General features: G+C 28.6%; 15 protein-coding genes across 15 annotated transcripts; 7 read left to right on the top strand and 8 right to left on the bottom strand. All coding sequences in view use genetic code 12, as the record gives it.

The window, feature by feature from the left end:
* Positions 1 to 329: 329 nt before the first annotated feature.
* On the top strand, positions 330 to 1,082 carry VPS24 (ESCRT-III subunit protein; the record flags this gene model as incomplete). Its single annotated transcript, XM_051765526.1, has 2 exons — positions 330 to 377; positions 441 to 1,082. The coding sequence occupies 2 exons, from the start codon at positions 330 to 332 to the stop codon at positions 1,080 to 1,082; spliced, it is 690 nt and encodes a 229-aa protein (XP_051618831.1).
* A 56-nt stretch (positions 1,083 to 1,138) lies between these two features.
* On the bottom strand, positions 1,139 to 1,954 carry KGF54_004789 (uncharacterized protein; the record flags this gene model as incomplete). The annotated part of the gene is made up of 1 exon (XM_051765524.1): positions 1,139 to 1,954. One exon carries the CDS (start codon positions 1,952 to 1,954, stop codon positions 1,139 to 1,141), a length of 816 nt encoding a protein of 271 aa, XP_051618830.1.
* A 195-nt stretch (positions 1,955 to 2,149) lies between these two features.
* Positions 2,150 to 6,389, bottom strand: KGF54_004788 (uncharacterized protein; the record flags this gene model as incomplete). Its single annotated transcript, XM_051765523.1, has 4 exons — positions 2,150 to 2,904; positions 3,198 to 4,414; positions 4,607 to 5,630; positions 5,936 to 6,389. The coding sequence occupies 4 exons, from the start codon at positions 6,387 to 6,389 to the stop codon at positions 2,150 to 2,152; spliced, it is 3,450 nt and encodes a 1,149-aa protein (XP_051618829.1).
* Positions 6,390 to 6,631: 242 nt separating this feature from the next.
* KGF54_004787 (uncharacterized protein) lies at positions 6,632 to 7,258 on the top strand (the record flags this gene model as incomplete). Its single annotated transcript, XM_051765522.1, has 1 exon — positions 6,632 to 7,258. One exon carries the CDS (start codon positions 6,632 to 6,634, stop codon positions 7,256 to 7,258), a length of 627 nt encoding a protein of 208 aa, XP_051618828.1.
* Positions 7,259 to 7,652: 394 nt separating this feature from the next.
* Positions 7,653 to 8,852, top strand: POT1-2 (Pot1-2p; the record flags this gene model as incomplete). The annotated part of the gene is made up of 1 exon (XM_051765521.1): positions 7,653 to 8,852. The coding sequence occupies one exon, from the start codon at positions 7,653 to 7,655 to the stop codon at positions 8,850 to 8,852; it is 1,200 nt and encodes a 399-aa protein (XP_051618827.1).
* Positions 8,853 to 9,027: 175 nt separating this feature from the next.
* KGF54_004785 (diacylglycerol kinase) lies at positions 9,028 to 10,110 on the bottom strand (the record flags this gene model as incomplete). The annotated part of the gene is made up of 1 exon (XM_051765520.1): positions 9,028 to 10,110. The coding sequence occupies one exon, from the start codon at positions 10,108 to 10,110 to the stop codon at positions 9,028 to 9,030; it is 1,083 nt and encodes a 360-aa protein (XP_051618826.1).
* A 524-nt stretch (positions 10,111 to 10,634) lies between these two features.
* On the bottom strand, positions 10,635 to 12,599 carry PGA27 (Pga27p; the record flags this gene model as incomplete). The annotated part of the gene is made up of 1 exon (XM_051765519.1): positions 10,635 to 12,599. The coding sequence occupies one exon, from the start codon at positions 12,597 to 12,599 to the stop codon at positions 10,635 to 10,637; it is 1,965 nt and encodes a 654-aa protein (XP_051618825.1).
* Positions 12,600 to 12,682: 83 nt separating this feature from the next.
* KGF54_004783 (uncharacterized protein) lies at positions 12,683 to 13,594 on the bottom strand (the record flags this gene model as incomplete). The annotated part of the gene is made up of 1 exon (XM_051765518.1): positions 12,683 to 13,594. One exon carries the CDS (start codon positions 13,592 to 13,594, stop codon positions 12,683 to 12,685), a length of 912 nt encoding a protein of 303 aa, XP_051618824.1.
* Positions 13,595 to 13,685: 91 nt separating this feature from the next.
* KGF54_004782 (uncharacterized protein) lies at positions 13,686 to 15,194 on the top strand (the record flags this gene model as incomplete). Its single annotated transcript, XM_051765517.1, has 1 exon — positions 13,686 to 15,194. The coding sequence occupies one exon, from the start codon at positions 13,686 to 13,688 to the stop codon at positions 15,192 to 15,194; it is 1,509 nt and encodes a 502-aa protein (XP_051618823.1).
* Positions 15,195 to 15,260: 66 nt separating this feature from the next.
* Positions 15,261 to 17,162, bottom strand: KGF54_004781 (uncharacterized protein; the record flags this gene model as incomplete). Its single annotated transcript, XM_051765516.1, has 1 exon — positions 15,261 to 17,162. The coding sequence occupies one exon, from the start codon at positions 17,160 to 17,162 to the stop codon at positions 15,261 to 15,263; it is 1,902 nt and encodes a 633-aa protein (XP_051618822.1).
* A 296-nt stretch (positions 17,163 to 17,458) lies between these two features.
* KGF54_004780 (NAPDH-dependent diflavin reductase) lies at positions 17,459 to 19,183 on the top strand (the record flags this gene model as incomplete). The annotated part of the gene is made up of 1 exon (XM_051765515.1): positions 17,459 to 19,183. One exon carries the CDS (start codon positions 17,459 to 17,461, stop codon positions 19,181 to 19,183), a length of 1,725 nt encoding a protein of 574 aa, XP_051618821.1.
* Positions 19,184 to 19,301: 118 nt separating this feature from the next.
* On the top strand, positions 19,302 to 20,636 carry MSF1 (phenylalanine--tRNA ligase; the record flags this gene model as incomplete). Its single annotated transcript, XM_051765513.1, has 1 exon — positions 19,302 to 20,636. One exon carries the CDS (start codon positions 19,302 to 19,304, stop codon positions 20,634 to 20,636), a length of 1,335 nt encoding a protein of 444 aa, XP_051618820.1.
* A 257-nt stretch (positions 20,637 to 20,893) lies between these two features.
* KGF54_004778 (uncharacterized protein) lies at positions 20,894 to 21,184 on the top strand (the record flags this gene model as incomplete). The annotated part of the gene is made up of 1 exon (XM_051765512.1): positions 20,894 to 21,184. One exon carries the CDS (start codon positions 20,894 to 20,896, stop codon positions 21,182 to 21,184), a length of 291 nt encoding a protein of 96 aa, XP_051618819.1.
* A 495-nt stretch (positions 21,185 to 21,679) lies between these two features.
* Positions 21,680 to 22,606, bottom strand: KGF54_004777 (uncharacterized protein; the record flags this gene model as incomplete). Its single annotated transcript, XM_051765511.1, has 1 exon — positions 21,680 to 22,606. One exon carries the CDS (start codon positions 22,604 to 22,606, stop codon positions 21,680 to 21,682), a length of 927 nt encoding a protein of 308 aa, XP_051618818.1.
* A 2,773-nt stretch (positions 22,607 to 25,379) lies between these two features.
* KGF54_004776 (uncharacterized protein) lies at positions 25,380 to 26,237 on the bottom strand (the record flags this gene model as incomplete). Its single annotated transcript, XM_051765510.1, has 1 exon — positions 25,380 to 26,237. One exon carries the CDS (start codon positions 26,235 to 26,237, stop codon positions 25,380 to 25,382), a length of 858 nt encoding a protein of 285 aa, XP_051618817.1.
* Positions 26,238 to 26,462: the final 225 nt, after the last annotated feature.

Below are 26,462 nucleotides of genomic sequence, written 5' to 3'. Positions count from 1 at the left end.
CAAACTTTTATACTACTCTTACTATTACATTCTATTACCAGGTAAAAGTTCGATTTGAATAATGATCTCAATGTATTGATTAAAGGAGATTGCTCAAAAGTTATGGTAAATTCTTTTAACAATTTTATTAAATCAAATACTTACTCAATGAATAAATACAGTATGAAAAAAAAAGTAAAGCCGCACAAGACTTTTCGTCAACTTAATTTAGTTTGCGTAATTATCTAATTTATCAATTCAGCTTCAAGAAGATATCAACAATTACAATATAAACATAAGCAAATCATAGACAAAATTTACAACGCTAAGTAATTGATTAAATTTTAGTCATGGATTATATAAAGAAACAAATATGGGGACCAGACCCTAAAGAACAAGTATGTCTATCTTCACAACCTTTTTTATTTTCTACATTGAAACTAACCACATTTATAATTTAGATGAGAAAGATTAATCAATTATTAAGAAAAAATAAAAGAGAACTAGATAGATCAATAAATCAATTACAACCACTAAAGAAAAAAACTGAAGGATTAATTAGAAAATCAGCAAAAGATAAAGATTATAAGTCAGCAAAATTATATGCAAAAGAATTAATAAATATAAATAAACAAAATAATAAATTATATACATCAAGAACTAGAATAGATTCAATAACAATGTCAATAAATGAACAATATTCAATGAATAAATTAACAAAGTCAATTCATTCATCAACTTCAATTATGAAAGATGTAAATCAATTAATACATATTGGTGCAGTTTCTCAAACTATGCAAGAATTATCAAAAGAATTAACTAAAGCTGGTATAATAAATGAAATGATGGATGATATGGTCGATTTAGAAATTGAAGATGATGAATTAGAATTAGAATCTGCTGAACAAGTTGATAAAATTATACAAAGTTTAACTGAAGAAAAATTAAATAAAATTGAAAATGAAATACCAATTACAAAAGAAAGATTGGAAGAAGAAAAACCAGAACAACAACCACAAGAAAAAATTGAAGAAGATGAAGATGAAGAAGATGATATTGCTATTGATGAAATTAAACAGAGATTAAGAGCACTTCAATCTTGAAATTATATTGTAAATTCATACTATACAATTAATTGAATTTAACAACCACCACCACCTCAAAGAAAGCAAAAAATTGCTAATAATACTGTCCAAAATTGTTTTGAAGTTAGATTAATTGATAAACAATTATTCTCAGATGTATCAACTGAAGCATCATAATTCGAAAGATCATATTTACCATTTTCCTTTTTATTATATTTAATTGTAACATTATTATTACTATCATCATTATCTCCATCGTAAAGTCTAACATATTCAGTTATATTTTCAGCAAATAAGTTTCTGGTATTTGGACTTGCTCTTGAAACAATAGAAGAACTTGGGATATGATGTATTACATTGGAATTAATAACATCACTTTCATCATCTTTAGTAATTGATTCAATATCATTAATTTTAATGTCACTAACTCCACCATCATTTTGAACTTCAGCACTTTCAATTCTAATATCATTCTTGTTATTATTAGTATCAAAATCAGTACCATTTAATATAGACATTAATTTAAAATCTTTCATTGCCTTTTTCAATAATTTTTTATTTACTTTATGTTCGAGATAAACACCAGCACTTAATTGCCATTTGGGAATTAATTTTTTCTTTTTTTTAATTAATGCAATGATTTCATCTGTTGTTGAATCATTTGCTTGATTTATTATTTGAGTTATTGTATTTGTATTGTTTGAACCAAGTACTTCATTTTGATAAGAATCATTTTGTAAGAATTTAATTATCATATCTTCTGGGTTATCAATTGTTGATTTTTCTAAATTTGTGGTTTTTTGTAATGTTAATGACTCTAGTTCATTACCTGAAGTTAAATGTAAATTTGAAAGCATTATTATACTATACAAAACAATTGAAGTCAACATCTCTAATATCTTTTGAAATATTGAATATGGACGATTGATTTATTACTTTTTTGATCTGGTGCAACGTAAAAATCCTATCACTTTTGTGTTGATTTTGCAGCCAAATTCAACAAAAAATCAAAATTTTTCAGATTGAGGAAATCTACAACTAATCTGAATAACAAGAAAAATTATAAACATTTATTAACATTCAAATTATAAAGCGAAAGCAATTATTAACCAAAATAAAATGTAAAGATTATATCTTAATTGAATTGCATTAGATTCTAACCCATCATTATTATCCATATTATAAATTTCATCTTCTTCTTCTGGATATTTAAAAGTTGTGATATTTGTAGAATTATCAATTACTTTAATAACCAACTTATTAATAATACTATCATCAAACTCAAAATCACTGTCCTCATATCCATCGTCATTTTCATTATAATTCTCAATTTCTTTCTCATCAACAGATTCAATTAAATCATCAACACTAAATAAACTAAATTTCTTTTTATTTTTTCTACGATTCATCAATTTCCTCTTTAAATCATCATTTTTATCAAATCCATCTTCATCCGATGAAGAACCAGAATCAGACCCATCATCATTTTCACCCTTATCTACTTCTTTATAAATTGTAGTGGGTTTTTTAACTGGTTTTACTGGAATAAAAGTAGTTTCTTTAATAGTAGCACCTTTATTTAAATCTTTATTCATATACATTCCTGCACCAACATGCCATTTTGGTCCTTTTGCCTTTTTACCACTTCCTTTAGAAAATCCAGAACCTTGAGCTACAAAGATTTCTTCACTTGAAGGTTCTTGTAAATTATGATCCATTATTAATTGTTGATTTTGGAAAATTTGATTTCTTTTGGCTAAATTTAATTTTGTTTCTTGATCTTTTTCATTGTCCCAATTTATAACTTGTGTTGTGAAATATGTTATGTCGTTTTCATTTTCTTGATCATTTATATACGAACAGATTGTTAAACTTAGTGGTATGAGCCATGTAAGTATCAATTGATAATGCATGATCTTTGTTGTTGCACTTGTTAGTAGATTTGAATTTAATTGGCAAAACGTAATCCTAAAATATTGCAGATCTTTTTTTTGCAACCATTTTTTTGTTATTCTCAAGATAAATTTAGAGGCAAAATTAATTTTTTACAAATCTAAATTCCCATCTATTAAAAAAAATTGTAAATTTATAATATACAATATAAGCCTAATATACACAACTTTTTAAATCCACCCGAAATTTCAAATTTTTCAATTTTAGTATAATTTGATGTAATCTTAGACATTGAATAAATCCTTGGAGGTGTAACATATATATATTCAATTTCATCCATTCTTTTATAAATTTGATTTTCAAAATCATATTCATTATCCTCGTCACATTCTTCATCATCAGAAGAAGCAGTCCAAGTTTCACTTTCTAATTCTTTAAATTTATTTTGTTGATTTTTAAATCTTTGTTTTTGTTTATTATATTTTGCTCTTTCTTTCATATAATCACTTTTCCAATAATATTTATTTCTAGCTAACAGTTTCCCACCATCATTAAGAAATTTAGTTGATCTTAATTTTGAATATTTTCTATTCAAAAACTTACCTCTCTTTTCGATTTCAATTGCTTTTGATTTATCACTAGATATTTCTTCTTCAGTTTGAACCATTGATATATTGTTGTTACTGTGAGAGGTCCAAATTTCAGAAAGTCTATCTCCATATTCTATAAGCTCATTTCTTTGATCCATGAACAAACCAGGTAAATTTTCACTAACTCTAGAAACCAATAATTGATTAGGTATGAATGGAACTCGTTCATCATTAACATCATCACTTGAATTAAATCCTAAAAACCATAATTTCCCCAAATTTTTTGAACTAAACGAATCATCATCACTTGAACTGAAATCACTATCACTTATACTCCAAAAATCACTCTCTTCCTCATCTGTGAATGGATCATCACTAGATGAATCAAACATCCAATACGGATAACTTGGTCTTTTTGCTGGTGGGGGTTTTGGTCTTTTAGGGTAAACTCTTGGTTTTGGTTTAGGTGTTGGTGGTTCATATTCTTCTTCTTCATCAAAATCGTCATCTTCTTCATTTTGACCTGGATTGACTACAGTGACTGGAGTAGTAATGAATTTAACATTTTTATCACAATCAGGTTTTGGTTTCTTAGGTATTTCTTGTTTTTTATCCGCAAATATACCAGCAGTAAATGTCCATTTAGGTGGTTTTTTCTTTTTACCTTGAGCTGTGAATATGATGTTCTCAAAGTCTTGATCATCATGGGTTTTATTTTCAAAAGTATTTAGATTGTCATTATTTGGAGAAGTGAAGTTGGAACCAGGAACTGATGATTGTGTCACATTTTTATCACCAATTAACTTGTTCTCAATTGCCCCATTAATTGATTTCCGATTTTGTGAATAAAAATTGTCTGCCTCCATACTCAATACAGTTATTATAAGCACTAGTAGTAATAAATTTGAGTTGAATTTCTTCATTACTTTAATATAAAATTAATTGATTTATTATATTTTGTTTGTTCTAGATTTGTGATGTTTATCTGTTATGTTTCATACTTTAAGTGGCAGATTTAATTTTTCTCTCCCATTTTGTTGCAACTAATCTTGATCATACTTCAACCCATTATCTTTTCTAATTTCATCCATTAAACCCATCACCAATAAACTTTCATCGTGAGGCATAACTTCATTTTCTAATTTACCAGCTTCAATATCATTTGCAACTGCATTAGCTTCATATATAAACCCATTATAGCCAGAATCATCTTTATATTCGTAAATTTCTTTACCATCTTTATTAAAAATTTTAAAATGTTTGGCTCTTGCTGGATTATCACTATACATTTCAACCCAACCTTTAGTACCTTCTAATCTAACATATGATTTTGGACCATCTACTAATTCTGATGATGTTAATAATGCTTGTTTACCATTTTCGTATTTTATAATTATGGAACATAAATGGTCCACCAAATCATCTTCATCTATGGTTAAAAAACTCTTTTGTTGAAACTTTGAAGCTTTTGAACCAACTTGATCATCTAATAAAATTCTTGAATATGTAATTGGATAAATACCAATGTCTAACAATGATCCAGCTGCTAATTTTTTATCTCTTACCCTTGATGATAACGGTAATTGTTTAACATCACATTGATAACTTAAATCAGCAAATAGTCTGTAAACATCTCCAATTACTTGTTCTTTGTAGACTTTATTTTTTAGTATTTCAATTGATGGGAAAAATCTTGTCCATACTGCTTCCATACAAAACTTATTATTCTTTTTAGCAACTTTGAATATCTCTTCTGCATCTTTTTTGGTCACTGTAATTGGTTTTTCAATAAGTACATGTTTACTATTGTTCAAACAGTTTATTGATTGCTCTTTATGAAATGTATGAGGGGTCCCAATATAAACAACGTCAATATCTGGATTTTTATAAAGATCTTCATATGATTGTACTATTGGAGTGACTTGGTAATTCTTTTCAGGAACTATACCATTTGACTCTATGAATTCTTCACCTCTTTCTTTTGAAGAACAACCAATTGATTTAATTATATGTTGATATTCAGTATTTCTTTCATTGTTCAACAATAAATCGAAAACAAATTGTGAAGAAATGTTACCTGCACCTAGAATGGCCCAATTGAGTTTGATTGTCATATTAGTAGCTTGATATTGATAAAGAGTTGTTGGTACTTTTGATAAAAAGTTCTGAATTTATACTGATTAAATTTATAAAAGCAAAAATGTAACAATGCTACAATGCGGATTGAAAAATTAGTTTTGTGGGGGGTAATTTAGACCAAAAATTTAGTAAGTCTACTACAAACATGTCCAAACTATTAATCATTTATTCATTACGCTATTATTATCAAGTTCATATAAACAAAGTGGACAAACTTTCAAAATTTTAAGTACAATGGTTCCAGCGTACTTAGTTTACAAGAATCTTTTATATCATCACTTAGTTTACTAGTTTTTTCCAAAACTTTCTTTCTATCATCTTCATTATAAAAATAAGGAAATTGTTTTACTTCATCATCTTTATTACCATTTTCATTAATTTGATTAGTTTGTGATAATAATAATCCACTATTACTTCCATTATTAATTTGATTTGAATTTAAATTTGAATTTGTACTTGCACCAGTTATACTATTTGAACCACCACCATTTAAAAAAGTAGCAACATCAATTAATTTATCTGATAAATCATTTACTATTGATGATAATTCTTGTTGTCTTTGTTGTTGTTTTAATAATTCTTCTTCTTGTAAATAATCTGATTGATAATTTTGTTGTTGTTGATTTCTTCTTAGAAGTGATGTATTTTCATCATATTCATCATCATTTGAATTGCCACTTAAGCACGATAGACAAACTCCCATTATGTATTATATGTTAATAATAATTGTAATAATATTGATTTTTGGTTGTAAATAATTTTGGTTGTAAAATATTAGACTATTAGTTTTAGTTAAGTTATTTGCAAGTAAAAGAAAATTATTATTATATACAGGTTTTGTAAAATTTATTATTAATAGAGATAAGATAATAAAACTATTAGGAAATACTTGTACAATTCTAATAATACGCATTTTAATATTTTTGTTAATTCGGCAACCACAAAATGTCAAAGGCATTATGTTGTTATGCATTTGAATCATTAATTAATAAATTAAATAAAGAATCACCAAAAATATCATTATCTTCATTTCAAAAACAACTTGGTGAAAAATCAAATGATATACCAACTGATGCACCATTATTTATAACTTGGAATAAAAATTCAAATTTAAGAGGGTGTATAGGAACTTTCCAATCATTAAATATTGAACTGGGAGTTTCGAAATATGCATTAATTGCAGCATTACAAGATCCAAGATTTCCTGAAATTTCATCAAGAGAGTTACCTTCTTTATCAGTTAGTGTTACATTATTAGATAATTTTAAACCAATAAAAAATCAATTGGATTGGGAAATTGGTAAAAATGGGTTAAAAGTATCATTTAATTTAAATCATGAGCATTATTCAGGAACTTTTTTACCATCAGTTGCAGAAGATGAAAAATGGGATAAATTAACAACATTATATTATTTATTAAGAAAAGCTGATTATTCAATTGATAAAAAATCAGTTGATAAATTTTATACAAAAGGTTTAGAAGAAGGTTGGTTAAAATTAACAAGATATGATGGGTTAAAAAGTGGATTAAGTTTTAAGGAATTCAAGGAAATTAGGGATGAATTGAATTAATTAATGAGTTTATGTTTAGTTTTGGATTAATATATTGGTTTAGAGGATTGGATTATTTTAATTGTGGTTTAAGTATTTTATTATTATTTTTATTTGATATATAGATAATATAAAATTTGTCAATTTTTGTTTCTTGTTTGACTGGTTAAGTATTTCATGTTCCTTAAATAATTATATTCTTATATCGGAAATACTTTTTCCTTTAATTATATTTCGGATTTTCCTTTTTCCCCCACAATAATAAAATTTGTGTCGGAATTATTATTATTTACAAAATTTATTTTACTGAAATTTTAATAATCATTTAGAAAACTATAAAATTTTCATAATCAAAAAATATATCATGACAGTCCAAATTACTTCCTTGCATTAAAGTTTCAGTCAATTTTGAATCATGTCATCATCAATTTTAAAAAAATCAGCAAAAGATATAGTTATTTTATCAGCATTACGTACACCAATTACAAAATCAATTAAAGGTGGATTATCACAATTATTTCCGGAAGAATTATTATATCAAGTACTAAAAGGGTCTATTGATAAATCAAAAATTGATCCAAATTTAATTGATGATATTTTAGTTGGTGCTGTTTTACAAACTTTAGGTGGCCAAAAAGCAAGTGCTTTAGCTGCTAAAAAAGTTGGATTTCCAATAAAAACTACTATAAATACTGTAAATCGTCAATGTGGATCATCAGCTCAAGCTATAACTTATAGTGCTGGGTCTTTAGCAAGTGGTGAAAATCAATTTGCTATAGCAGCAGGTGTTGAATCAATGACTCATGATTATTTTCCACATAGAGGAATACCACAAAGAATTTATCAACCATTTTTGCAAGATGCAAGTGATGAAGCTAAAAATGTATTAATGCCAATGGGTATAACAAGTGAATTAGTTGCTGAAAAATATGGAGTTGGTAGAAAAGAACAAGATGAATTTGCTGTTCAATCACATTTAAAAGCTGCTAAAGCTATTGAATCTGGCCATTTCGCAAAAGAAATTATTGCTATAGAAGCAAGAAATGAAGATGGTTCGACCAAAATTGTTGATAAAGATGATGGTGTAAGAGCTGGATCAACTTATGAAAAATTATCAACTTTGAAACCTGTTTTTAAAGAAGATGGTTTTACTACTGCTGGTAATTCTTCACAAATTTCAGATGGTGCTTCTGCAGTTATCTTAACAACTAGAGAAAATGCTGAAAAATATGGATACAAACCAATTGCAAAATTCGTTGGTTCAAGTGTTGCTGGAGTCCCATCAAATTTAATGGGTATTGGACCATCAGAAGCTATTCCTCAATTATTAAAAAGATTTGGTTTAACCACAAATGATATTGATATTTTTGAATTAAATGAAGCGTTTGCTTCTCAATCAATATATTGTATTAATAAATTAGGTTTAGATTATTCAAAAGTTAATCCTTACGGTGGAGCAATTGCTATTGGCCATCCTTTAGGAGCAACTGGTGGTAGAGTTACTGCTACTTTAATTAATGGTTTAAAAGCTCAACAAAAGGATTTAGGTGTTATTTCCATGTGTACTTCTACTGGTCAAGGCTATGCCGGTTTATTTGTAAATGAACAAGATTGATAACATCTTTACAAAGGTCAATTGATAAAATCTCGATTCAAATTTTACTTAGATATTAACTTAGATTAATTAAAATAAATATACATGAATTAATAAGATTAAAAAACCAGAAAATAATAGTCCTCTTTTTCTATAAAAAACCCAATCAAATATTCAAAGAACTTTATTCTATCATTTAAGTATGTGCTAAATTGGCAATCCAATATAATGAAGTACCACTTAAAACAGGTATTGTAAAATTATCATCTAATCCCCATAAATCAATAAATTCAGAAACACTTGCAACTAACCCAACGATTAATGAAAAATTATGAATATTTAAATAACTATGATTCTGTGACCAAAATATTTCACCTGGTTTATTTACTGGATAACTTGGAATGAAAAACCCATACCATAAGTAAGAAGCAAAGACACCGGTAACAAAAGAACCCAAACTACCAGCTAATGATTTATTTTCACTAATTTTTGGAGTATATTTCCCAAATTGTCTACCAACGGTTGAAGCAGCAGTATCAGCCCAACTCAATAATAATATACTCAATACACTTATATCTTTTGGATATAAATATAAAACAATTAAAACACCAGCTAAATAAAATAATACTCCATTATAAGAATCTTTTTCACTTTCTCTTATAATAAACCACATTTTGGAAGTTATAAAGTTATTTATTTCAGGATTATTTAATCTTATTAAATCATTTGCTAATACCAAAATAAATGCAGTAAATAATGGGATAAATAATTGTGGAACTGTTGTTCCTTTGGTGTATAACCATAATGTTAAAATACCAATTGATGAATGGAAAATCTTTCTCGGTATTTCATGTTTTACAAGGAATTTTTTAATTGGATTTTCTTTTATTGCTGAAATTGTTGCATCCGTAGTTGATTTGTTAGTTTGTTGAGATTTATTTTTAACAAATTCATCATCATCTTCAATTTCTGTATCATTACTTTCTTTAGATATTCTTTCTTTTACTTCATCATCTAAATCTTGTAAATCAACTTCATCTTCATCATCATCTTCATCATCTTCTTCATTATCATCTTCTTCATAATTTGACGAAATATCTTCTACGGTAGTATTATAAATATAAGTTTTATCTTCTTCTTCTATATATGAACTATCATCTATATTAATATTACCAATTGTTTTGGTTTTATTATTATCATTAAAATCTAACATTGTAAATTCAATTTCTTTTCTTAGATCTTTTGGATTTGATGTTGTATTATTATTAATTGATGACATTGGTTGGGTTGAAGTGAATTTAATATAATTAAATTTTTGTCCCCCCTTCGGTTATAAATTATATTTGTCGCTTTGTTAGTGAATGTACGTTGTTTTTTGATTAATTAATTGGTTGCAAAGAAATACTAAGCCAAATTTTTTTATTTTTATTTATAGAAGAGATTTGTTTATCTTTGTCAAAATTTATTTTTTGTGTGATCTTAAAAATTACAACACAACAAAATTAAATTTAATATTTTGTACATACAATCATTATTAATAAATATAGTTTTAAATGATATCCGTTATATTTCAATATTTAATGTATAGAATTATGTAATGGAATTATGCAATGGAATTATTCTATTTAATAAGTTGAAAGAAATTTAACCGAATAATCGTAAATCTTTTAGTTATTTAATTGTTTTATTAGTTTATGTATGTACTTGAATTATTTCATTATGCACACAATTCTATATAACTCAACTAACCTATCAACTTAAGCTTGTAGTTGTAATGTTTAATAAAATCAAGACTGATAATTATTATATGAAGAAGAAGAAAACAAGAGCAATATAAACTATAACTCTATTAACTTTGATGACTTCAAAATTATTTCTAGAAAATTTCTCAAAATCAAAAACATCAAAATTGTAAGTTTTATGAGGTAATCTATTCATTTGTTCAATTCCTGGTGTTTTTTTTCTTCTTCTAGCATTTTTTAATATAGCTTCATCGATCAAATTAGACGCAGTACTATTTTCTGGTCGAGCCATCTGATCATTTTGATTTACAATATCTGATTTATCATTTTGATCAATTTTAGTGGGATATAATGGTTGATTGAAATATTCATCATTATAAAACTCTTTAAGTTGTTCAATCTGTCTTTGATCTTGAAAAGGGATATTTTCATTGCTTGATTTTTCTTCTATTTTTAATAATCTATCTTCCACAATAAACTTTGGAGAATAGTCTTTATTATAAATATCTTTCATACCACCTACATCATGTATATTTTCATCAAAATTATGAGAAATCAATTTCTCATTGGTGTTATGTCTCTCATCATCGACATAATTATTCTGAACAGTTGTTGCAGTAATTGACTTCTCCTTTTCTTCTTGAGGATTTAGAATAATTTCAGGAATTGGTTTTGCAACGCCTTTGTCAATAGTTGGAGTGGTCTTAGACGCGTTTAAATTCGCTTTGTCTTCTAAATTATACTGAAATGAATCCTCACCTGGTTCACCAAGCATCAATCCATCATAATATGGATCACCGCGATAAAAGGGCTCCTCAACTGAGTTCAATATATACTCCACTTGATTTTCATTTTCATTTTCATCTTGGATTATATCATAATTTGATTCATCTGGTAAGCTTGCTTGTGATAGTAGTGAATCTCGATCAAAATTTTCATTGATTAAATTCTCTTGATAGTTATCATGAGATGTTGAAGTAGGTGGTGAGGTTGACAAAATGGATATTGAGGTTGATGAAGTTGATGAAGTTGATACTGACGTAGAAAAAGTAAAAATATCATTCCAAGCAAGTTTTGGTTTGAAATATTTTAATTTATTTGTATGTTTTACTTTTTGATGTTGCTGGAATTGAGGTTCAAAAATGACTGAATTAGGTGGATTTTTTTGACCCATTACTTTTTTACCATTTATTTTATTACTACTACTCAACTCATACTCAAATTCATCAGGATTTAGAAATTTATCAGCTGTCGCAAGTTTCATAACTGGACTTGGAGTAGGAGTTGTAATATCAAAAGTTTTAATTATTGATAAATCTGACATTGATTTCTTTAACTTTGAAGCTAATTCATTTTGCTTTACATGTGTTGCTTGAAACTCTTGCAATTGCTTTTTGAAATATACTTGTTGCTGATACATTTGATTTTTTAAGGACACTAAAAGTGATTCCAATCTTTTAATTTCTGCCACTGCGTCAAAATCTTTAATTCTTGCTTGATATTTTTGAAATTTATTTAATGTTGTTGTAGCTGCAGTAAATGTTTCCATTGGTATTAGATTTGGAAAAGTATGGGTGAATTTGAATTCAGGTATAGTGGTTGAGAATTCAGCTGTTTTACTTTGAGTGATATCAGTTACTAACTCCATATGCTTTTCACCCAAAACTTCTTCTATAGGTCTAGGAATTTGCATTGCTGTAATTAATTGAGCTTTATTTACGATTCTCTTCTTTGTAATACCAAAACTAACGTTAAATTGACCATAATGAGTAAACTCTTCATTTGTGGTTGAAATACTATTATAATTTAGTGGTACTCCTTCATTTGAAATTAGTACCAATGGTCTTATTTCATTCACTCTAAATAAATTTTCATGAGGCAAATGTTCCTTAATGAAGTTGATGTGTGCATGAAACCTACGCTCAACATCTGAAATGTTGAAGTTCTGTGCTTGGTAAAATTGAGCTGAAATCGAAGGTAGTAAACATAAAATACAAATTTTGACTAAAAATTTTGTATATTTCATTGCATGAACTTTGTAAAAGATATTTCTCAACAATATATGTGCCTCTGATATTTATTCAGCCGCTAAAGTCAAGAAGCAACTCTCTATTTATTTTTTTGTGATTCTTCGAATTTGATTATAGATCTAGCTATATCAAAATAATTCTTGGAGATCTCACCATCTGGATCTGAAACAACTATCGGCTTACCAGCATCAGATTGTAGACAAATATTTTCATTTAACGGAATATTAGCAATAATATCAACTCCATTTTCATCGGCTAGTTTTTGAGCACCGTTGTTTTTAAAAATGTGAGATTCATGATTACAATTTGGACATAAATAATAACTCATATTTTGAACAATACCAACTATCGGAATATTAACTTTTTTAAACATTGTAATACCTTTCACTGCATCAATTAATGCCATATCTTGTGGAGTAGTAACTATTACAGCGCCAGAAACTTTTAAAAGTTGACTTATTGATAACTGAGTATCACCAGTACCAGGAGGCATATCAATCACTAAATAATCTATTGGAGACCATTCAACATCGAATAGTAATTGTTGTATTGCTTTCATAACCATTAATCCTCTCCATACTACAGCTTGCTCATCTTTCACCAAATACCCCATTGACATAGTTTGTACTCCGTAATTAATCATTGGTAATAATTTTCCAGTTGTTTGAGATATTCTTGGTTCGCCTTTTAAATTCATTAATTTGGGAATTGAAGGTCCAAAAATATCCGCATCTAATAGTCCAACTTTTTTACCCAATTTTTGTAAAGCTAATGCTGTATTTGCTGATACTGTGGATTTTCCAACTCCTCCTTTTGCTGATGAAACTAATATTATATTTTTGACATTGGGTATATTTTGCTTTACTGGCAACCCTTTACGAGCAATTGATGGGCCATTTGCTGTCGAAGCACCAAATTTAGGTAAATTCAATGGATTTTCATGACTGTAGTATCTCTTCGCTAGTAAGAATCTTCTTGCTGGTGGAAACATTTGGATCGAATTGTTATAAAATGATTCTTGCACCTTATTTTTATTGCAAAAAATAAATCTTTTGCAGCACAACTAAAGCAGTATCATCTTGATGCTAAGACAAATATGGATAAAGAGATTATATAGCACAAACAAAGTGGCTCCGAAAGCTTCAACTCAACCAACCATATTTGCATTATCAACAAAGTTTGGAAAGTCAGCTATAGGAGTAGTTAGGATATCAGGACCACAATCATCATACATTTATAATGAACTAACAAGAACTAAGTCAGAACCTAAACATAGATTAGCTAGTGTGAGGAAATTATACAACCCCAGAATTACTTCCGCCACATCATCACAGATATTAGACGAAGCTTTGACAATTTATTTCCCCAAACCCAATACTTATACTGGTTTAGATTTATTAGAATTACATTTACATGGTGGAATAGCTATAATAAAATCAGTCTTGAAATCGATACGTCAATTACATGATCCCGAAAATGGCATCATCATAAGACAAGCTGAAAATGGAGAGTTTTCAAAACAAGCATTTATGAATGGTAAATACGATTTAACTGCACTAGAAGGTATTAGTGATATGATTAATGCAGAAACTGAACAACAAAGAATTGCTTCATTAGCTTCTATGTCAGGTGAAACTAAAATTATCTTCGGAGAATGGAGACAAAAAATATTGGAGAATGTTGCTAACCTAACTACAATTATTGATTTTGGGGAAGATCAAGATATAGAAGAGACGTTAACCTTATTTGAAGATGTTGACTCTAAAGTGTCATTACTTGAGGAAGAGATCACACAATATTTAAAAAAAGTTAAATCTTCGGAAGTGCTTTTAAAAGGGATTCAATTAACCTTACTAGGTCCCCCAAATGCAGGAAAGTCATCCATCTTAAATACTTTATCAAACAAAGATGCCGCGATAGTGAGTGATATAGCAGGAACCACTCGTGATGTATTAGATATCCCATTAGAAATTAGCGGGTTCAAAGTTGTGTTAGGTGATACTGCAGGTATAAGACTGATGGAAGATGCTGACCAAATTGAACGAGAAGGTATTAAAAGAGCTAAAGCTAAATCTATAGGTGCTGACTTGAATGTAGTTGTGTTGGATCCTACTTCTGAAACTGATATAAGTGATATTGAACATCATGTTACAGAGTTAGTACATGATTATAACAGAGATGTACTTGTTGTACTCAATAAAAAAGATCTATTTAAGACTAATAGCAAATCATTGATAACAAAATATGCCTCCAAATTCAATATTTCAAAAGACAAGTTTTACGTAGTTTCATGTACAACAGGTCACGGAATAGATCAACTCAGAGAAGCATTAGTTAAAAAGTTTCATTCAATAACTTCATCAGAATCATCAGATCCAATAATTTTGTCAACAAGAGTACAAGATATACTTGAAAATGATGTACTTTATGGGTTCAAGGAATTTCATTATTGGAAAGAACAAGATGACGTCGTTTTAGCAGCTGAAAGTTTACGACAATCAGTTGAAGGAATTGGTAAAATTACCGGTGAAGCGATTGGTGTTGAAGAGATATTGGGAGTTGTATTTTCGAATTTTTGCATTGGTAAATAGACATAGTCAATACTATAAAGTGATTTATTAGTTATTAATAATAATACAGATAATATTTATTCATTTCTACTGATTTGGGTTGGTACATACAATATATAAAGTAATAGTTTCAACATCCCAAGTCATTTTAATTTGTTGTAATTGATGTCTTGTATGTCTTGACCCACTTAATTCTTCATGTTGATCATATTGAATAACAGTATTTTTAATCTTTTTACTTAATGACGGTGCAACTTTACACTCAAAAGTCAATGCATTTAAACCGTAAGCTAATTTCACATCGTATTGAACTGCAAGTATACTTTCTTTACCCATTTTCTCCTCAAAACAATCGTTTGGTTGAGCTAGTTCATCGTTGTTGATTGTCAACTTGCATTGGAATTCATCATCTGATGTCAGATTAAGATAACCATGACCATCTACTAAATCTGCTTTTTTGGCTTGATATAACAAATGGTGCAAAGAAGCTTTAAAAGATACAAATGGTGAAACTTCACTAAGAAAAGATATTGTGTATGATTGATCAACGTATCCATTTGCTGGTATTTTATATGAAACTAATGTAGCGGTCGATTGTGGAAAATGAGTTGGGAACATAGATTGAATTATTTGAGATTCTCGAGACAATAAATAGTTTGATGCTTTATCTTCCAAATATTTTGTGACATGTGGTATTATAGCAGGTGATGAGAAAATAGATGATTCTTGAATTATTGAGTTGCTAGTTAGTAAAGTTGGTAGTGATCTACCCATAGTATTCTCGATATTTTTTTCCAAATGAATCTCTGGAGCTGCATTCTTGGTTTGAGGTGATTGTTCTCCTTGCTCAGTCTTCGCCACGCTTTCTTCTTTCGTTTTTTCATCTTCAATTGGTTCTATAGCGGTTTTGGTGATTGTGATTTCTTGTTCTTCCTGAGGTTCCTCTTTCACGGTTTTTCTTTTCTTCTTTTCAGTTGGTGCAACTTGACCTCTATTTAGACTAATTTTTAACTTTGGAGGTTTCACTTTTGATGCTTCAGCTGCTTCCACTTCAGATTTTAATTTGTTGTACTGTTCTACGAAGTACAGCTCAAGTACATTTGCATCTTGATAAATTTGAGAATCTCCGTTGTTATATGCTCTTGCGTTTGCAAAGATTAAACCAGTGGTATCATAAACCTTTTTCAAATTATCAAGTAATGATATCTTTGGAGTGAATAGCTTTTTATGTTGTAACAATGATATTATAGTATTGAAAGCCATTGGTTTAGTCACAAACTTCCCATAATCTGTATATAAATTCTGATCAACTTCATCTAAAAAAGGTCCACTTATGACTCCAATATCTTCGAAATCATGATTGATAACATCATTTAATAGCTGTATACTCAATTCGGGTAATTTTCCATAAGCTATAATTTTATGTTGATTTGTTTCAATTTTAGGAGTAGTCGTTGTAACGGCATTTGACTGTGTATTAGATGATGATGAAGAAGTACTAGGTGCTGATGGTTGTTTCAATTTTAGTTTAATTTTTGGAGGTTTTGGTTCATTTGTACTTGGTGCTGGTGCAGCTTGTGCAGATTTTTCAAATTCCGTGACCTGATCTTCAACAAATTCCACTATTTTTGATGCAGTTTGAACAATCCACGAGTCAACGTCATTATATGTTGAAGCATTTTTCAATAGTAAATGAAAGTCATTTAAAAATTCTTGCGTTGATTCTCCAGTATATATATTATTAATTTTTTTCTGTATATCACTTATCGCAATTGGATTTTGTATAATTTCGTAATAATCAGGATATATTTTTTTTGGTGGTACTTTAATAAATTCCGTTGATAACTTATGATCATCCTCTCTTAAATCTAATACAAGATTAATAGTTGACTTATAAAAGTTTTTAACTTCTTCTGGTGTATGAGTTGGTAATTTTTGCTTTTTTGATTGACCAGGTGAGCCATGGCCAGCTTTTCTTTTTGGTGGCATTAATTAAATTTATTTATCTTTTGATATTACTATCACAAATGCATTCACAATCGAAGGTGTCTTGAAATTTAGTCTTAAATTGTTAATAATTAATTATGATTTTGTTTAGTAGTTTTAATTGTACATTCTATATTTCTATTTGTTTTTTTTTTTTGTTGTGATTTTTCGAAACAGAAAATTTCCACGACGCAAACTAAAATCTTATGACATCTGATCGAATTGATAAGATTCTACTATTCTTTGTGAAAAATATGCCTTCACAATATTCTGAGTTATCAGATTAAGTTAGACAGTTAATGCCTGAGAATATTACCATACTATATGGATCGGAAACAGGAAATGCCGAGGAATATGCAAAGTATCTAAAGCTTCGCTTAAAAAGCTATTCATTGAAAACTACCTTATCATCATTAGATTCATATGAGTTGAAAAATTTAATTACAAGTACAGAATATTTAATTATAATATGTTCAACTACAGGTCAAGGAGAATTACCAAGGAATGCTAAATCATTTATGAAATTCATATTGAAGAAAAAGTTACCTTATGATTTATTTCAACATATCCATTTAACAACTTTAGGGTTAGGCGATTCTTCGTATACTAAATATAATTATGCAATCAAAAAGATACATACTAGAATGATGCAATTAGGATGTCAAGAATTATCACCAAGATGTGAAGCAGATGAAATGTCACCAGAAGGAGTTGATGGATATTATTTGGAATGGGAATCACAACTTATAGCGTCATTATTGAACCATTTCCCAGATTGCAAAAAGATTGAAGAAGGTGTTGTACCTATGCCACAGTATAAAATTACAATTGATAAAAGTTGCAAAGAGCTAGAAGAAAATTCATTGCTACCTAAGATATATAATGATTTACAAAATGGTGTTGTGCTATCAAATGAAAGAATAACTACCTCAGACCATTTCCAAGATGTAAGGCATATTAAATTTAAAGGTGAAAGTCTAAAATATTATCCTGGAGATACGATATCATTATACCCTTCCAATTTCGATGAAGACGTTGAAGCAATACTAGAATGTCAACCCCAATGGTTAAAAGTTGCAGATAAACCGCTAAAAATTAAAAACTTGATTGATGGTGAGCAAAATATTACCCTTAGAAATCTAATAAAGTACCACTTGGACATTATGTCTATTCCAAAAAGAAGCTTTTTTGCAATACTATGGCATTTTTGTAGTTCCTCAACTGAAGACGGTTTGAGAGAACAGGAAAAATTAAAGGAGTTTGGATCATTCGAGGATCCTGAGGAGCTATATAACTATGCAAATAGACCAAGAAGACTGATATTGGAAACGCTCCAAGAATTCAAAAATAATTTGGTTATACCTGTTTCCTATGTCCTAGATTTGATTCCTTTAATTAAACCAAGAATGTTTTCAATAGCATCAAAGCCAAGTGAAACAGAAATAGAAATCGTTGTTGCAGTTGTTGAGTATAAAACCATAATAAGGAGAATTAGGAGAGGTTTGTGTACTAGATGGTTAAAATCATTAACTCCAAATGATGACATTAAATTCACAATCGATAAATCGTCTTTCAAATTGGCCCAATTTCCTCTCATAATGGTTTCACCGGGAACAGGTGTTGCACCAATGAAGTCAATCATTGACGAAGTTTTGCACAAGAATTCATCACAAGAAATGTATCTATTCTTTGGTTGTAGATTCGAAGAAAAAGATCATTTAATAAAATCATTCTGGGAAAAATCAAGTAACTTACATATCTATGATTGCTTCTCCAGAGACTCAGAATCTAAGTTTAAATATGTTCAAGATGCTCTAGTTGGTAATTGGAATTTGATTGGTGACTTATTGATTAATCAAAATGCTTCAATTTTTGTTTGTGGATCAAGTGGTAAAATGCCTAGAGAAGTCAAATTATCATTCATAGAGATCGTAAAAAAGTTCAAAAATATTTCTGAAGATGAAGCTAAAACATATATATTCAAATTAGAAGATATTGGTAGGTACAAGGAAGATGCTTGGTAAAAAATTATAATTGTATAGTTAATGTACATTGTATTAAATTATATAAAAAAAACATGAATTGTAAATTTACGAGAAATTTGAAAAATTTCAATCGATCAATTAACTACAGCGATTGGAAATGATAAAATTGTCTATACGACCTTCGAAACTACTACCTTTGAGACAATTCACTAGATTCAATTCAACAAATGGCATAGTAGTGGATGGCAAATCATACAAGTCAGACGAATGGACCAATGTTCCACCATTTATTGTAAATTTAATTAATAGAAAACTACATAAAAATCCAAATCATCCAATTGGTATATTACAGGACTTGATTAAAACTAACATTAAAGGAATGGGATTCACTATATATGAAGACTTTCATCCAATTGTTACGAAATATCAAAACTTTGACAGTTTAGGATTTCCAGAAGATCATGTCGGTAGATCAAAATCTGACACTTACTATTTCAATAAAGATCATCTATTAAGGACTCACACATCAGCTCATGAGCAAGAATGTTTCATAAACTCCAAAACTCCCGGATATCTAATTACAGCTGATGTTTATAGAAGAGATGAAGTTGACAGAACTCATTATCCTGCTTTTCATCAATTGGAAGGTGCAAGAGTATGGAATAAAGGTGATTTAGAACAAATTCAAAAAGATATTGATTCTATACCAAAGACGAATATCATTGTTGAAGATCCTTTCAGAGATGAGCCAGTTACTACAAATAATCCAGGACAATCATATATGACTAATGAAGAAATTAGATTAGTTTCCACTCATTTAAAAAAAACAGTTGAATTTATAGTTAATCAAGTTTTTGAAAAAGCAAGAGAATCTGCCAAACTAGCAGGATCAACTGAACCATATTTAAATGAACCTTTAAAAATTAGATGGGTCGAAGCATATTTTCCATGGACTGCACCAAGTTGGGAAATCGAAGTATGGTGGAAAGGTGAATGGCTAGAATGTTGTGGATGTGGTGTAGTCCAAAAACAAGTGTTACTTAATTCTGGTTTAGGAGATCAAAAAATTAGTTGGGCGTTTGGTATTGGATTAGATAGAATTGCAATGCTTTTATTTCATATTCCAGATATTAGATTATTTTGGACTATGGATGAAAGGTTTCATAAACAATTTAAAAAGGGTTTAATTACTACATTTGTTCCATATTCAAAATATCCAGGGGTAAAAAGAGATGTTTCATTTTGGTTGAATGATGATGTTAATTTGCATTGTAATGATTTGATGGAAATCGTCAGAAATCATGCTGGTGATTTAGCTGAAAGTGTTGTATTAGTTGATGAATTTACTCATCCGAAAACTGGTAAATCTTCTCAATGTTACAGAATTAACTATCAATCAATGGATAGAAATTTAACAAATAATGAAATTAATGATATTCATAATAAAGTTGAAAGTCAGCTAGTAGATGAATTTAAAGTAGAAATTAGATAAAACTGTACATAGACAAATAGTAAATATTTAAATGAAGTAATGATGCATTGAATATTTGCCATCTTGTAGCTTGTAAATAAAATTAATAAAGTCTCCGTGTATATACGGAAATTAAATTTAATTTCAATAGTGATTGGTAGTCATTTACAAGTTAAAGCCGTATAAATAAAACTTATATAAGTACTAAGTAAACTCCTAAAAGATTGCAATTCAAATTCAGCATTAAAACAACAACTAAATATCATAATAAACACAAAATGAGAGGATATTACAGAGGATTTTATGGACCACATCCATTCAGATTTGGTGGTTTCTTTTTTTTAATTGGTGCTTTCATGTTAGGTAAAGTTACAGCTAATCATCATTACAATGGTCATTGGAATCATGCAGGTATTTGTGATAGAGGTAGCAAATATCAAAAACATCTTTTTGAATGTCAATGTCCAAATTGTATGCAACAAAACTCAAGAAACAATGCTGACGGCAATTGGAAACAAAATTATCAAAGTATGAATCATGAAGTAAGACATAATGAAAATTTCGTTTAATAATTCTAAATAAGTGAGTATGTTTGGGAGTAAATAAGGTGATTAAAATTCTTGTACATAAATATGCATAAATATATATATATTATTTAATTCTGTAAAATCAGGTAGGCACCATATGATTTTATTAAAAACAGGGGGGGGGGGATTACTAGGGAGTATAAAAACCACCTAAAATGCAAACTTTTGTTTGAACTTTCTAATGATCACAGCAAAGTTATGAAACCAGTATTTGGAATAGCAGCTGCTACTTTAGCAACAACCATCATAAGTTATAGACTTTTTGTTCAATCCGATTTAAATTTAAGCAAGAAACATCCAAAAAGTTGTCACCATTGTCATCATCATAAGCAATGTTCTGAGTGCAATAAGAACTTTGAGGAATATAATATAAATGTTGAGAGACCCGTGGATTTTTAAAGAGGGATGCAAATTAAAGTGAGTGCAAAAAAGATGTATATCAAAGATCGTAAGTCATAAGTCATCATGTATTCAAACTCAGCAACAATTGTACCATCTCAGATACTCAACTAGTATCAAAATAGTACCAAAAATCTCAGGCATTAAAGCTGAATACGTATAATAAACATAATCTCCATATAAAAACATATATTTGTTTAAATTCTCAAGATCTAATCCACCCCACGAGCTTATAACAAAGTTTGAACATTTAATCAAGATTGAAAATGAAGTTATCATCAACAATATTGTTGAAGTTCTTGATTCTGAACTGCCCTTGCTTATAAAGTTTATCATTATATAGAACAATATCAAAATTACCACTATAATGTCAATTAAAAACAAAACTGAAGAAACTTGAAGTAAACATGTAGATGTAACTTGATTGTTTAATGCAACACAAGATCCAATGATGTTTAAAAAAGTTGCTATTATAGATATGCTAGCTATAATCCAAAATAAAATTACACTTAATTGTTTATTCTTTGAATCTTCTTTTGGAGTGCTATTAACCTTTGTTTCACTTCTCATTGTCTCATCATAATAAAAGGCTCTTACTGTATTGACATTGAGTCTATTAACCTTAGTGACCAATTGTGAATGATCTTGACGCTTCAATAACCGAGTAGTTAAAGTTGATATGCAATAAAAAAAAAACCTCAATCCAATAGTGTCCAAAATGTAAATTGAGATGAATAAATGTGGTTCAGGTTTTTTACCATCATTGTAATTTGATAATAATATTAAACTTAAAAGACTTTCATCGATTTTGAAACTAATATATAAGCATATTGATATCAAAAATATTACTAACTTTTTGACTTTTTTCATTTTTCTCATATGAAATAGTGAAACTGAGACAAAAGAAAATAATAAGACTGTAAAAATCACTCTTTGAATAATTTCTACTACTCTCCATGTTCCATAATTCTTAATTTGTAGTGAAGTTGTCAAATCTAGTGTCATTATGATTATTGTATGGGAGTTTGAATTTGATAATTAAAAAATAGAAAATTAAGAGACGGCTACAGTGCAATTATATTTATAACAGATAATTTAAATGTGCCTTTTAAATGCAGCATTTTCAATTCTGGCTTCTCCTTATTTTTTTTGTTTTTGTTCCACTTTTATTGCAAAAATTAATTAAAAATTTGGGCGCAGTTTCAGAATTTAGTTTTGTGTAACGGATCTAAGATGAATTACCAACATATTTATGTTATTTACCAATTGAACGATTCACACAATTCAAAAAGTCGAGATTTCGTCAACAGGTTATATGGACACTCGTTGTGAAAAGACTGAGTAAGTATTGATATCAAAAACTAGCGTAACCTTGCAATGAGGGTGAGACTTTCATTTGATTCTTTGCAAAAGTGAATCACAAAACATTTCAAAGAACAATTATATAAGGTATTAGTTATATTTTATTGTTCGGTAATCATTAACTTCCACAGAACTGAAATTAGATGCTACATATTGTATTCTTTAATTTTGAAAGCCCTAATTTTAAGCCATGCCAAATTTTGTCACACTTCATATGATAATAAAAACTTCAATTATCATAAAAGAATACAGCAGTTTTGCTAATTGCAGATTAGCTCTACTTTTTTTAATCATAAAATTTTCTAAAAGACAAATTCTTAATTTCAAGTATATTTTTAAGCATGTTGGAGTGACTGGATAGATGCGTAAAAAAATGCACCTTAGAATATTTCATTTCCAATTTAGCGGGTCAAGCTCGGCTTCGAGTTGGTTCATGCCACTATTCATTTCTTCAATACTTTAATCTCTCTAATCTCCCAAAAATCATATGAGTAATGTGGTTAGTGTGAAAAAAAATGCAAATAATAACAACAAAATCTCTATACTCTTCATCCTAATCATCCTATTTGTAACTTCATTATTAGTCAATTTTGCCGACACTGAGTAAAATAATACTATTGTGAAACTGCCTCAATTCGTCTTTAATTGCTAGTATTAAAATTTTTGTTAAATGAAGTATCTTAATAAGTAAGATCCCCCACAAGCAGATTTTTTAATCGGTAATAGAACCTGATTTAGTCTGTTCTTTCGGTAATTAAACTCACAGTGAATAATTCCCTATTAATATTCTATAATTAGATATTTTTTGATTAAAGGCTTATACTTCTCGTAAATTTTTGGGTTTTTGTAAACATTACACAAAACCAGTTATCTAATATTTGTAACAGCCAAGCTTTTGTATTTGGTTGTGAAAAGTTTCAGGTTCCTGATTATAATCAGAGCTGATTTGTATGGTTATTTGCTATATATAGACTAACGGAATTTTATAAAGACAATGCGCTTATAACAATAAACATTGGAATTTGCTTTATTAATGAGTCTTTTCCGTATCATTTATTATCATGATTTTTTCTTCTCAGTTTTAGTAGACGAAGTAAGTCAAAGTTCAAGATGTTTCAAGACATTTTACAGAATTCACAGGACAGTTTTCAAAGCCAAACCATAGCTAATGCTCAATTCACAACAGCTTTTACAAGACTTAAAGAAATAATGTTTTACTCAGAATGGAAAGTTGTCTTTGTAATTCAATTAGTATTGTACATAATAATTTTTACATGTTTCATAATTGTCACATTCGTTCATATGAGAAGTTTGAGAAAAATAAACAATCTTTTACTTTTTTTTATAACAATTAGTACTTGTTTAATTTTGAAAATAGTTGAAAGTATCACGAGTTTGGTGTTCTTATCAAATAATAGTTTTAGTAATAATAAAACTTTATTCGTCTTCATTTGTATCTTGGACACAATTAGTTCAGCTATTATCATTTTTTGTATTTTACTTTTAACACAACGTCTATTGAAACAACAAGATCATTCAAAACTAGTCACGAGAATTAATAGAAGTGAAGCTTTTCTATTGAGTGATTTTGACAGTAATTCACAGTCAAGAAGAAGAGTCGTAAGTTCTCATCGAAATAAATATCATCGTGAAACAAATTCAAACTCAACCAGAAACTTTACTACCTACTTATTTTGGATAGCAATTTGTCTTCTAGTAATTGCTATAGTTTTGGAAATTGTTGGATTTTGTCGCTCAATACATGTTATTCACAAATCAACGAACCCTATGATTCAAACTTCTTCAATTTTATATTTAATGAGTATTTTATTAACACTCGTTATAATAATCTACATTTTGATTAATTTCTTCACAATTCAATCATCATCATTTTTAATATCACTAAACTTATTACTTTTATGTTCATTTTGCTTATTGGTACGTACCGTTTATATGATATTAACTTCTTATGCTGGTTTCCGTTATGATAAAGAAAATGAATACATTATGTTCTATGGTGATTATAAATATTACGCTTTTTTGACTTTACTCCCAGAGGTATTGAGTTCAATTGTGATTTTTCTTGCATATTCTAGGTGGTATGCATAAACAAAAGAATTGGATAACGCAAAGGTAACAAATATAGCAAAGTAGGACAGATAAAGCAGGACAAGTAGAAAAGATCAAGCAAGATATGATGAGTTGATTTAGTTGATCAAATTCGCTTTGTGGTTTTTGCAAGTCATTGATGCTTCGGCCATACTTCATAAGATGTTTACAATATTATAAGAGAGCGCAAAGATTGAATTTGTAGCTATCTGCCATTCGTAGATTTACTAATATACAAATTCCCCTGTCGAAATATTAAACTATACTGATTGAAAAATACACCCATCTCTTGTTTGATTGTACTAATTTACCATTGAAAAAATACAACCATAATTAAGATTCCAGCAACACCTTCTGGCAATAAAGCTAAAAACCCATAATATTTTGAATCGCCAAAGATTAACATATATTGACTTGGTTGATTGAAATTAACACCATGAAAAGCACTTAATAACGAATAAATACATCTTATTATTAAAATCAACAAAATAACAATCAATAATGTACAAGTCGGTTTATTATTCGGGGAAACAATTATAAGATAGATCGAAGCAAGAATCAATAAAATCATACCAACCAAAAACAAAACCGCAGATGTTTTGATTAAAGTTTCTGTAGTATTATCTGGAGCAGTTGAACCAGAAAGATTAGACATACCAACAATGTTACAAATAACAGCAGCTAGTAAAATTAAAGTAACAATAGTGAATGGTGATTTTTTCTTGACTTGCTTTTCATCAATCTTATATTCACTTTCAGTAGATTCAAATTTTTGATTTTCCATATCAAAAGTTGAAACCGATACATTTGATGTACGTTGATGCAGATCTTGATCTTTAGTATTTAACATATGTTGAATTAAAGAGCTAACACCTCTTGTAATAAAACCATAACTAATTGAATCACATATATAAGTTGCAATGAAGACATTCTGATTAAAATTTGAAGAATCTAATAAAATTATACCAGTTATACCACCAACTATTTTAGCTAATTGGAAAACAATTAAAAAAATGAAAAAACCTCTAATTGATGTTAAACTTATACCTTTTCTAATTTGGACCAAAGTTATTAAAACAAATGATATCATCAATAATATAAAAAATGCTAATTGAATTATACTAATAACTTTCCAATCAGTTGAATGTGAGATTTGAATATTCATTTTGATATAGTGTTGACTTGATTAGCAATTTGATTCTAGTAGTTGTTGCTATTAAATGTAAAAATCAGAATTGACATTTTCATGAATGAATTGACACATTATTTATACATTGAATTTTTTGACTGATCCCGTAAATAATTTATCAAAACCTTGCATAAAATCCTTATCATCATCGTTAATTCATTTCGTTAAATCATTTAGATATGATAAAATTTTAAATTTCAG

The sequence above is a fragment of the Candida jiufengensis genome, assembly GCF_024610255.1.
Source record: "Candida jiufengensis strain CBS 10846 chromosome Unknown scaffold1, whole genome shotgun sequence".
In the NCBI taxonomy this organism is placed as follows: domain Eukaryota; kingdom Fungi; phylum Ascomycota; class Pichiomycetes; order Serinales; family Debaryomycetaceae; genus Lodderomyces; species Lodderomyces jiufengensis.
Note: the sequence above shows the minus strand (reverse complement) of the source record. Positions and strands in the feature narration are given on the sequence as shown.